This window comes from Merops nubicus, unplaced genomic scaffold (assembly GCF_000691845.1).
Source record: "Merops nubicus isolate BGI_N331 unplaced genomic scaffold, ASM69184v1 scaffold23803, whole genome shotgun sequence".
Taxonomy (NCBI): Eukaryota; Metazoa; Chordata; class Aves; order Coraciiformes; family Meropidae; genus Merops; species Merops nubicus.
The window spans coordinates 538-12095 of NW_008599906.1; the positions used below are offsets into that span (position 1 = coordinate 538).

At 36.4% G+C, this 11558-nt stretch overlaps 1 protein-coding gene across 1 annotated transcript; it reads left to right on the plus strand.

Annotated features, from left to right (window-relative positions):
- Positions 1–253: 253 nt before the first annotated feature.
- On the plus strand, positions 254–11389 carry ATAD5 (ATPase family, AAA domain containing 5; the record flags this gene model as incomplete). The annotated part of the gene is made up of 17 exons (XM_008937560.1): positions 254–2025; positions 2376–2463; positions 3047–3211; positions 3731–3866; positions 4324–4408; positions 4865–5046; positions 5842–5999; positions 6299–6456; positions 6700–6977; positions 7152–7248; positions 8077–8159; positions 8273–8418; positions 8536–8686; positions 9185–9355; positions 10022–10140; positions 10975–11068; positions 11292–11389. Coding segments are annotated over 17 exons (3981 nt in total), but the record flags the coding sequence as incomplete, so codon positions are not given.
- Positions 11390–11558: the final 169 nt, after the last annotated feature.

The following is an 11558-nucleotide window of genomic DNA, read 5'->3' on the forward strand; positions in this document are numbered from 1 at the left end:
TGGCACTCTCAAACCTACATGGAATTTTTATTTTTCTGAAATGGCAGAATCTTTATTTCACGTTTAGATAGCTTTCAGAACGCAGAGATAAAGCTCACATGTGCAGTCTTAGCGCATTGACATGAGGTTTTTTGTATCCTCTGAAATGGTACTAGTGTCATTGATATACGCTGCAGATACTGTAGCACTTAATATTACCATACTAAGTTATCTTTAAGTTCTTAAAAACTAAATGTTGAATTTTTTTTCATAGCCATGCAAGAAACGGCGAGAGGAAGACACTTCTGTAAAAACAATCACAAGGTATTTTTCGCCATTGGCAAAACCGGAGGAGAAAGTATTGACACCCCCAAAACCCAACAATATATTGGATTATTTTAAAAAGACAGCTGTAGCTGGAGAAAATAAAACACAGTTGGATGCTGATGACAAGGACTGCAAGTCACTTTTTAAACCACCTTTAAAGCGGAAGAGGAAAGGGAAGAGAGTCAGAGTGAATAATAAGCTAAGAGAGATGAAAGAACCTGAGAATGAACATGAAATAGCAATTAATAGTGATAATAGCAGCGAAACAACAGGACTGAAACAAGACAGCAATGATTTTATTGCTGCTTGTACTTTAATTGATCAAACATGTGCAAGAGAATTAGAAGATAATGAGCACAGAGAGAACACCTCAGATGCTGTCATCTGCAGAAAGAATGTGAAGAAGGTCACTTCTAAAATAAGTGAAACGAAAAATAGGACAAGAAAGTTGAGGAAAAGGAAGCAGAAAGTAAACATGGATTTGTCTGAAAGTTTTTCACCTGAAAACCAGCTGAACGAAAAGTGTAAAAAGGAGACTGAAGATGACAACAAGATGGTTTCTCCTACAATAATAGAGTGTGATGCTTCTATTAATGATTCCTGTTTTGAAGTTCATGCGGATGATAAGACCTCACAGGTAAATAATAGTATAATAACGGTGTCATTTGAGGACTTCTTGAAGAGTCAGGGAGAAAATAATGTAGATCATGTTGATGAAGACACAAAGGCAGCAGTGGACAATTCTGCTACAGCAAATGAAACAAACAAAAGTGATAGCATTAGTGACTCAGAAAAGTGTGAGGAATCTCAACAGCCACCACTTAGAACAGTAACTGTCCTTGCACAAGTTCATTCTGTTCCTGCCAAGTTAGTTCCATTACATAAGGAGCAAAAAGGGTCTAGGAAAATAGCTTCCATTTTTTGGAAGCAGAAGGGAAGTGTACAGGAAAATGAAGGTAGTCCACCACTCTTGGAGAGTGAGCAAACTGAACAGGTTACTCAGAAGAGAAAATCTAATGTAGTTATTGAGGAAGAAGAATTGGAGTTAGCTGTTCTGGAGACTGCAGGGTCAGATTCTTTGAAGCCAAAATGTACTCTGGAAGAAAGGCATCAGTTCATGAAGGCATTTAGACAACCAGCATCAGATGTAATAATAAAAAGTGGAGTTAAAAAGGCACCTGGAAAACAAAAGCAAGGCCTTGGAAAGTCTTCAAAAGAGAAAGGATCTGAAGATGACATCGCTTCAAATAAAGGATTAGAAAGTGGAGTACCAGAAGATAATGTGAACAAATATACACGTTCTAGTCCTGAACACAACAGAACTAAACCCAAAAGATCTAAAAAGCTTCAGAAAAAAGGAACCAGAAGAAGGAAGGCTTCAGAAACAAAGGAAACAAATGTCTCAACTACCAGCAATTATGGTGAAGAGGAGGATTTGGGAGCTAATGTTCTTACTAAGGAAAACACCTTAAATGTGACAGTTTCATCAAGCCCAGAAGCGAATGAGCTCAGGAGGAGTTTAAGGCAGAGGAAAATCAGAACGTCAAAAAGTGTTACACCTAAAAAAACCCGGATGAGAAGTACCTTTTCTGAGGATGAGTTAAGCGGCTGTCCTGTGCAGACGTCGACGCCAAAGGCACGGGAGGGGCCGGTGCCGAGGAGCAGCCTGTACAGAGCTGAGGTGATCCCCGCGCCCCTCGGCGGCAGCAGCGCCATCAGGTGAACGGTCTAGGGTATATTCTGCTTCTGGGCACTTTGTTTTCCTGCAGGTGTTTTGAAAGTAAGGCAGAATTATGAATGGATTGGAATGCACGGTGAAGCTGCGTGGGTGCTCATTGTGGTGGGTAATCATACAGAAGAATTAAAGTTAACTCTAAGTGTGCTTGCACTGAAAACATTAAAAAAAAAAAAACACCCACATAACAACCAAAAAGCCAACCTCCCACTGGTTAGAGGGTTGCTTCTGCTTGCAGCACTGTATTTTTAAATGCTTTTCAAAAAGAGATTGAGAGTAACATTTCCCTTTATTAGGAAGTAATAATTTCATAATGCTTTTTTTCCCTAATTAGAATGAGGTTTACACGTATCAATGCAACTACAAAGTCAAATAAAGCTGAAGCAATAAAGAAGGAAGAGCTGAACTCCAGAAATACAAAGGTAATTTACATAGCACTGTGTTTTTGTATTTTGTCCTTTTCTATGTGCCTGTAAGTGTATTAATATTTGGTATTGTGTAATAGTCTAGTGTAATGCAATGTGACAGTTCTGATGCCCTATGGAAAGAGACTTCTGCTCTGATTTAGGCTAGAATTTGAGATTGTTCCTTGTACAGTTATTGTCCCTTAGTTTTTAAAATCTTTAATTAATGTAAGTCTAATCTTCATAAGATAACAGAAAACTCCAATAAAACAGTATGCTTATGTTCTGTAGGGTCACAGGAGGGGACATAGTGTTTGGGCACAGCGGAACAGTTTATGCTGAAGAACATCACTGCCCATATTTCATTTGTTCTGTGTACAAATTGGAGGATCCCCTTGTAGGATTCTCCTTCCCTTCTGAAAAGTATTTATATTCTCTGAGTTTGCTGCTTTCCAGACTTTAATTTTCTCTTTGATACAAGTAAAATTTCACCACAAATCATATGCTTAGATGAATGTGAAAAATCACATTAGTATGTGAAATACCTAGCAATTAACAGCAACATATTCACTATTCTGGTTCTTTTGTACTTTGTTAACAGATAAGCTCCACTTCTAAAAATAAATCCAAAGCGAAGCAGCTGATTGAGAAGGCAAAGGCCATCCAGCATCAGAGGTCAAAGGTGAATGAAGACCTAGTGACTCCTGTGAGGCGCTCGTCTCGGCAGTGGGCTCTTGCTGAAAAGAAAAAACTGCAAGAAAGTGAAGTAAGCCTTTAGACTTTGTGAGGAAAAATAGAAGTTTTTGTGATTAATTCAAGGAAGGAACAAGAATGCTTCTTATCGTACAAACGTTTCTTTTAACTACTCAGATGAGGTAGATACTGATGCAGTGGTAGGGTAAATGTCAAATAGAAAAGTAACTGCCAGATGTGGAGTGGAAGGCTCCTGAAGCAGATGGACCATGCAGCAGGTGGTCACACTCTAGAAGTGACTGTTTCTCTTTCCTAGTGGACAGCAAAGTGTCTGCTTCAAATGTGTGTGCTTTAGACAGTGAGACTTAGATGAGAGTAATTCTGGTCTTCGTTTATATATTGGAGATCTTACTCTGTATAATTTTTCTGTGTAAACAGTAATAAAAGTATTATATAATATTGAAATGATTATTTGCTAATTTCTAAGCTCCAGCAGTTTCTTCAGTTGTCTCAGTACCAGTCACAAAATTGTGTTGTTAATAAAGGAAGAAAAGTTGTGTTTCCTTTCTTATTTTATTTGCTTTCCTTCTAGGAATCAGTAGTAATCTTAGATTCAAGCCCGATTAATGCCACTACTACAGTGCAGAATGTGAAGAAGAATCTTCGGAGCTTAAACGATGTTTTGGGGAAAAAGTCTAGAAACTTGAAGGTTGCAAAGAACTCAAATGGTAACTGGTGTTTACTGAATGTGTTTAATTTTTATTACGGTTATTCTAACTTAATTGTATAAAGCTGCATTTGCAGTACATTCATCTTCTGATTTTTTAATATACTATTCCAATATATACCTTTAATTTTTATGACAAGTTAATAGTGCAGAGGTTATTTACATGTGCTGCTTTGATTTTCCTTCATTTGAGGAAAACTCTTTGAAAAACTGCCAAGAGTATACTATGTTTTGTCTTCTAATTTAAGTGGTTTGGTTTTTTTTAATGTCACAGAAGATAATGTCTAGGGATGAAATAACTACAAATAAAACTATAATGAATTCTATTAAAATACTCAGCTTTCCCTTAAAAAAGGAGATTTACTAATATTGTTCAATGGAACATACAGGCAGTGAACACAAAAGCAAGGTTGGAAACCTGTATCAGTGCTAATATTTTTTTTTTCCCCTTTTTAAAGGAAAACTAGGATACCCACCTTCCTACCTAGGCAGAAATGCTCAAAACCCTGCAGGTGAACCAATTGTCATCTTTGATGAAAGCAGGTCAGTTTTTAAGATTACATTTGCTTAAAAGTCAAAATATTTCAAGGTTGCTTTAACATTCTCTAATTTTACAAGTTTACGTATAGTTATTGAAATGTGATGTAAATGTTCATGTTTTTTATACTGTGATCACTGTGTTAATGTGCTTGCAAAATTATGAAGTTTTGTTTCCTCAACCATTGCTGAGCAATTTCAGGTGGTTGAAAATGTAGTTGACTGATTTAAAAAGAAATCCTAAATTGCATATAAAAATATAAAACCAAAGAGGATTATTTTTTAAATTAATCTCTAACACAAAATTTAAAATTAAATGTAAACTTAGTACATCTAATTTTAGCAGTTCCCCCAGACTATTTCTAAGTGGTGCATAGAAGTGAATGTGACTAGGTTCTGTTGTAAGCCTTACATAGCTGGTTCTAAGGATTATTTATTTTTTAATTTCTGTTTTCCTTAAAGCCAAGATGCATCTGAAAACTCTCAAGATGATGAACAATTCAGAGCAAAACGTGAATTCTTGATGAGTGGGTTGCCAGAGTCACTGAAAAGACAGATTGCAAAGAAAGCAGCAGCGATGGAAGCGTACTCTCTTGCAAGTTCATGTTTTCAGACTGTTGTCCATGTACAGCAGAAGGATGACTGTAAGCTTCGTTCAGCTATTGTGTAAATGTGTAGAATAAGTTCTGGTAGATCTGGGCAGAGGAGAAACTGGAACGTCAGAACTTACTATGACTGGAATAATAGTTAGATCCCTCTTGTTTTGTGTCACAGGTAGAAAACACAACTTACGTGATTCCAGTGAGATGGTTTTGAGCTCACAGTTTAGAAATTGAATTGATGCTAGAGCAATGTACATTTATGGGTGGGGTTGGGAAATTCTTAATATTTAATTAAAAAAAAAGTCTTTCTACTCCAGTTTGGGGAATAAAGTTCATGTTGGACTGGTTATGGCAGAAACCATTTTCTTCTGACAAAGGCAAAATATTTTTCAGAAGAGAAAAGGACAGCCCATTTCTTTCCACTAAGTGAGGGAGTGTGCTACAACGTTCTTAGGAAAGCACACAGACAGAAAAGCAGAAGGTGGCAGAGCACTTAAAAGAGTTTCTGTTTGCAAACCAACGAAAATCCTTGGTGAGCATCTGTCCTGTAGAGACCTGCTGAGGCCACAAGTTGCTCTTTAAATCAGAGCCCAGGAGCAACTTACTGGAGAAATGCTGTATGCCATAATATGCAAATGTAATCTGTTTGTGGGAAGTGGAGCTAATAAGAGAAAAGGTTGACAGTGTAAGTTAAATAAGCCTGACTTTGACATGGTTAAGCTGTAGTTAAAACAGAATTTACTTTTATTTACTGTGGGATAGTTTTGTCTGTGACTATCTTCTGATTTGTTTACAGAAGTTTTCTCTTGTTTTTTTTTGGTGATGGTTCTTTTTTAGGTTATCCAATGTGGAAATTGAAATCCCCAGTGCATCCTCTATTAACTAAGCTCAGGAAAAGGAATACTGAAGTCACTGATGTCACAAAAATCACTCTCTCACTTGGCGAATTTTCCACTGTGAATTTAGAACTAACTGGAAACCACTCTGCACCTGTGGTTAGTACTTTAAAATGGGGGATTGTGGTACAAGAAAGTGAAGAGAAAACTGAAATTGTTTTGTTAATTTTTAGGACTTCTGTTTTTAAAAATCCTGTAGTTTGAATCTCTGTCAGTCCTGGATTTTTTTTTTTGTTGTTTTTGGGTGTGATCTACCCATTCTTCATCATAACTTTAGACAATTCTCAAGGCTTCCTGTTAATCTGGGTTTAACAAGACAGCTACCAATTTAAATTATGCAAAACTGTTGTTACTGTGTTACACTTTTGAGGAATAATTTGGTTTTGTGTGTGTTACAGTTTTCTGGCCACCGACCAGTTTTTCCTGATACATTCAGGAAAGATTTACTAGATGAGATCATCTCTTCTAATTCTCAATTTCCTGTGAGAAAATACTTCTACAAGTTTCTGAAAAAGCAAACGGAACGTCTGGGTTTTGAAAATAGTGTACAAGGTTAGTAATCTATGTGGGGAAAGATAAACACACGCACTCTCTCTGGCATAAAAAGGCAACTTGGAATTTCCAGAAATGTTCCAGTGAAGGAACATTATTATTGGAAATAAACTGATCTCACATTTTAGGTCTTTTTGACCAAGTTCTTCAAATGTGCTTAAAGAACAAACATGCTTAAACAACCATACAATTATGGACATATCTTGAAATTTTAAATGGATGGTTTTGTTTTGTTTTTCTTAGAAAGCAGAGATGGCACTGCCAATTCTGAGCTAAATCAGAAACATTCTGGCAATTGGAAGGAAACTAAGAGAAAAAGGAAAGAAACAGAAGACCACAAGTCAAAAAGAAGAAAACAAATAGAAGGTACAGAGACTGAAATAAAGTCCAGAGTTTCCAGGAACCTTATTTCTCCCTTATCTACAGACACAGGACAAGCAACACATTTGGGAAAAAACAAGAACCAGAAACCACATGTTGTGACAGAAGACACTAAGTATTTATCAGAGCCAAATGCACTTTCAGGTAACTGCATCTCCTGTCTGATTTTAGTTCTCTTTCCACTGAGGGCATGTCTATGTGATGTATGTCAGCTTTCCACTGTGATGCAATAATCACATCTAGCCAACACTTTACAAGACTTCATCAACTCTTTTTCATTAAAAACTTTTTAAAAATGGGTAATATTTTTTTCTGTAGGTGTTGAAAAGGAAGACATGCTCTGGACAGAAAAATACCAGCCTCAAGATTCCAGTGAACTTGTAGGGAACAAGAAAGAAATTGAAAGGCTACACAGGTCAGAACTGGGACCATGGAGCCATTCTTAAAATAACTCAAAACATCGTATTATTTGGTTATGCTGAAAGAAGTGAAGTCAATTATTTTACACTATGATTAAATAACACTTACAGGGCATGTATTTGTAGCCAAAGAGTTGCAGAAACAAATTGGTCATAGTTTTTTACAGTAATACCTTGGTAGATTTTATGGCACAAAATGAAAACACACATGAGATGCTACACCAGGCTGTGGATGTCATGGAATACTTAAGTAACTAATGCCCTTAAAAATAATTTTTACTAAAATTGTGTCATGTTATTTAAGCTTACACAATATGAATGAGAGATAGGAACTTACCAGTACTTGCTTCCCTACAGCATGCCTGATCTTGCTCTTGATGCAGTGCCTCTGCTTTTGACACTAATTTAACACTCAAGTCCATCTAATACTTTGTGCTCTCAGTTAAATTTTCTGTGTGGGTTCAAGTTCTTGTGGCTTTTAGGCAGAGTTTAAAGATCCATCTGACGCTAAACTGACTGATAAAGCATCTTCCAGTTTACCAAGTAGTTTGCTAAGTGACTTGGGTTTATACCAATTAACTAATAGAATGGATAACAGAGAATGAAGAAGGAATCTTGTTTTACAAAAGAATCAAACACTGAACAGGTTTTTTTTTCTTTTTTTTTTTTTTTTTTTAAATCTGAAAGGATTTGATAGGTTTCAGAGAATGATAACAAGTGGCTGATATCTCCTAATTTTATATTGTGAAAATTATATTATCTGGATTTAGTTCACTTTATTCAGCAGTCATTTTTATTTTTTGTTCTGTTCCTTCCTTTTATAGTTGGTTAAAAGAATGGAAAAAAAGAGCTGATTGGGAAGAAAAAAGAAATCAGAAAGGGGAAAAGGAGGACAAAGAGCATCAAGGTGCTGATAGAATTAAAAATAATATATATAACTTCTCTTTAATAAAGTTGCCATAAAAATGACATTAATTGATAATGATTTGAAAAATTCCTTTCTTTTAAATAATTCTACAGATTCTTTGGACAACCTTGACTTTAAAGATAGTAAATCTGATATTGAGGAAGAGACCAGCCTTTGCAATACAGTCCTGATAACTGGCCCGCCGGGAGTAGGGAAAACTGCTGCAGTATATGCTTGTGCTCAGGAGCTTGGGTTTAAGGTTTGTGGAGTCCTTTCCTCAGTGCCATTTTTCTTACTTTTAACAAGAGTTATGAAGGCATTCGTGATAACAAGATGACTAATTTTTTTTATATACATGCACTAAATACCATTGCAGATATTTGAAGTCAACGCCTCTTGCCAGCGTAGTGGTAGACAGATACTGTCTCAACTAAAAGAAGCTACTCAGTCTCATCAAGTGGACAAAAAAGGCATTAATGCACATAAGCCTTGCTTTTTTAACAGTTGTAGCAGTGCCAAGTCACCAAGTAAGTTTCACAGTTGTATATTTTTTTTTTTATTTATTTTGATTTTTGTTTGTTTTTGTTTGGGGCCTGTTTTTTAGGTGGGGAGGAGGAAGGGGGTGATTTATTTGGTTTAGTTTTGAGGGATTTTTTTAGGAACTGTATTCCCAAAACAAGTTTTAGACATAAGCTGTTTAAAAAAGACAGCAAATTTGATCTTATCTGGCTATAATAATAAGAAATGCTCAAGTTGCTTAACACAACTGCATACTAAATTAAATAATGATTTGCTCAAAATGTCTGACTTTTGATTATCTTATTTCTGTACTAGTGGAGTAAGTGCTATGGCATTTAAATAGAAAGTTGACTGTCGAACAGAAGAAGAGTAAAATAAGCTGAAATCAGCACAGTAAACCTGTCCTGTACTAGATACAAACGTGGGATTTGCTCTAAATTTCCCTGAGAAATGTCAGTGTGAGATTACATATCCAGCTTAAGTTTAATATAAAACATCTCTTGCAGAAAAAATGTATTCTCCAAAGAAAGTTGTTTCACCAAGAAAACCTCCACTGTCACCAAAAGGAGCAGGATTAAAACGAAGCTTACCCCCTAAAACACTTGCGAGCTATTTCAAGATTTCCTCCAAATGTAAAGATAATGATGGAGCAGTAACATCTCAAGAAAAAAACAAAGGTAGGTATCATGGTTTAATAGTTACTTACATTGGGAGTTGGAAAAGCTACACTGTACTACTGTATGTGTGAAGCTGTGTGGAGAAAAGGACAGGGCATACTTAGTACACTCCAACTGGCTGCAAGAGTCACCTAATCTATCTCAGGTGAACTTTACACAGGGAGTAGTCATCACTCTGTGTTGGAGTCAGCTAGGGCACAGACAATCTGAAGTTCAGTAAGCTTTCCTTATTTGTTTGGGTTTTTTTTCAGAGCAGTTAGGAGAAGGTAAATTAAAAACTGTCTCTAGAAAAACACACCTCAATATTACCTCAGTGCCTGTTTCAGATATGGTGTGGAGCCATCATTGTGCTAAGTGGTGTGTATATATCCAAAAGATTGATTAATAGGTCCTGTGAAGCCAGTAAATGTTTGACTACATTTGAATATGTATTAGAATATGTAGCTCTTCACCAAATAGTTCAATTACCTGCAAATTTGATGCCATTTATTTTTTTTTTAAACAAGATGTCAGAAAAGGATGTAGGTCAGATTTGTAAGCTTTTGTGTCAGTGTAGATTTATTAAGCAGGTTCTACATGGGGTGTTTTGGCAACCAGTGTCTAGAATGTATATTCAGCGTTTCCAGTCCTCTTCCACTTCCTGCTCAATTCTTTGCCCAGCTGCAGGAAAGACTCAGAATTCATGTGAAGAAAAGAAAGATGCTGAAATTAAGTCAGTAAACAAAGAAGTAGAAGGAGGAGAACACAACAGAAAAAGTGCGACATCTCTCATTCTTTTTGAAGAGGTAAATCCGTGTGAAATATATTGATGTGAACAATATGGCCTTTCATTATGTTTAAAGAACTTTTTTTTTCCTTCCTCCTTGAGACTTCTAGGTAGATTCAAATGTGAGGATTATCAGCTTCTTAAAATTAATTCAATGTTTAATGATTTCATCCTCATGAGTACATTTTTAATTATGACTTGTTATTTTAAAAGATAAGCTATCATCTCTCAACAGTTTTTCAGGGTTAGAACACTTTGCAGGATTCTGCTCGTTTAGTTCCTTTGATTGTGTCAAAAGTGTTGGTTTATAGTTTTACACTGCTTATGTGCACTGAGAAACTTTAAAAGTCACCTCAGTAATTACAATATCTAAGCCCACATTATATTCTTCTTTTCTTTAACCTCTTGCCCAAAAATGTCTTTAAGGCCTAACCTAAGAACAGAAAATGGCAGCCAAGAATGTAATTGTAAGTAAATGAAGGAGATATAGCAATGTTGCCCAATGGAGGTTGATCCTCCGGATCACTGAAGCAATTCTACTAGAAAATCTAAAAAAACTCCAAAAGCTGCCTGGCCATGATCCTGGGCAGCCTGCTCTAGGTGACCCAGCTTGAGCAGGGAGTTTGGGCAAGGTGACCTCCAGGAGGTCCATTCCAGCCTCATCCAGCCAACATCAGCATGGAGACTGTGGTGGAAGCGTTGTGTGCCAGCAAGCGAGCGGGACCTGACGTGTGTGCTGGAGAAACCTGGGTTAACGTGGAGTCTTCCCCTGCTGTTAACAGCATGACTGCACTCACAGCTTGTAGCTGTCGTTGGAGCTCTTGGCATTTTGCACTTCCCTTGTTTTCTGTAGGTAGATATAATATTTGATGAAGATGTGGGATTTCTAAGCGCCATAAAGACATTCATGGCAACTGCAAAGAGACCTGTAATTCTCACCACCAACGGTGAGTACCCTCTGTTACACTAACTGGGCTTTCCAGGCAGAAAAGCCTCTCTGTTTAAATGGTGATGGTTGAATACAGCTCCTAAATACAAAATTAAAGGAATGGAAATTATAAAGTGAGTATTTTAGTATTTGAATAAAGATACTGTCTGCTCTAATGGATAAAGAAAAGAATTAGTTTTGCTTGTAGTGTTGTGACGTTTCACTGATGTCTGTTCTTATAGATCCAACGTTCAGCTTAATGTTTGATGGCTCTTTTGAAGAGATCAACTTTAAAACCCCTTCCTTGGTAAGTCTGTTTGGATATGCAGATGTGTCCTAAGCGAGTAATTGTCAGGTAATTTAAGTTTGAAATTAAAATGTTGGTGTAGATTTATATTTATCAGATATATTATATCTGTTTCATCAGAGGACTGTTTTGGGGTGTTTTATGCAAGGATATATGGAATGTATTTATCTTTACATGTAGAGTTATTATTAGTAGCCTGGAA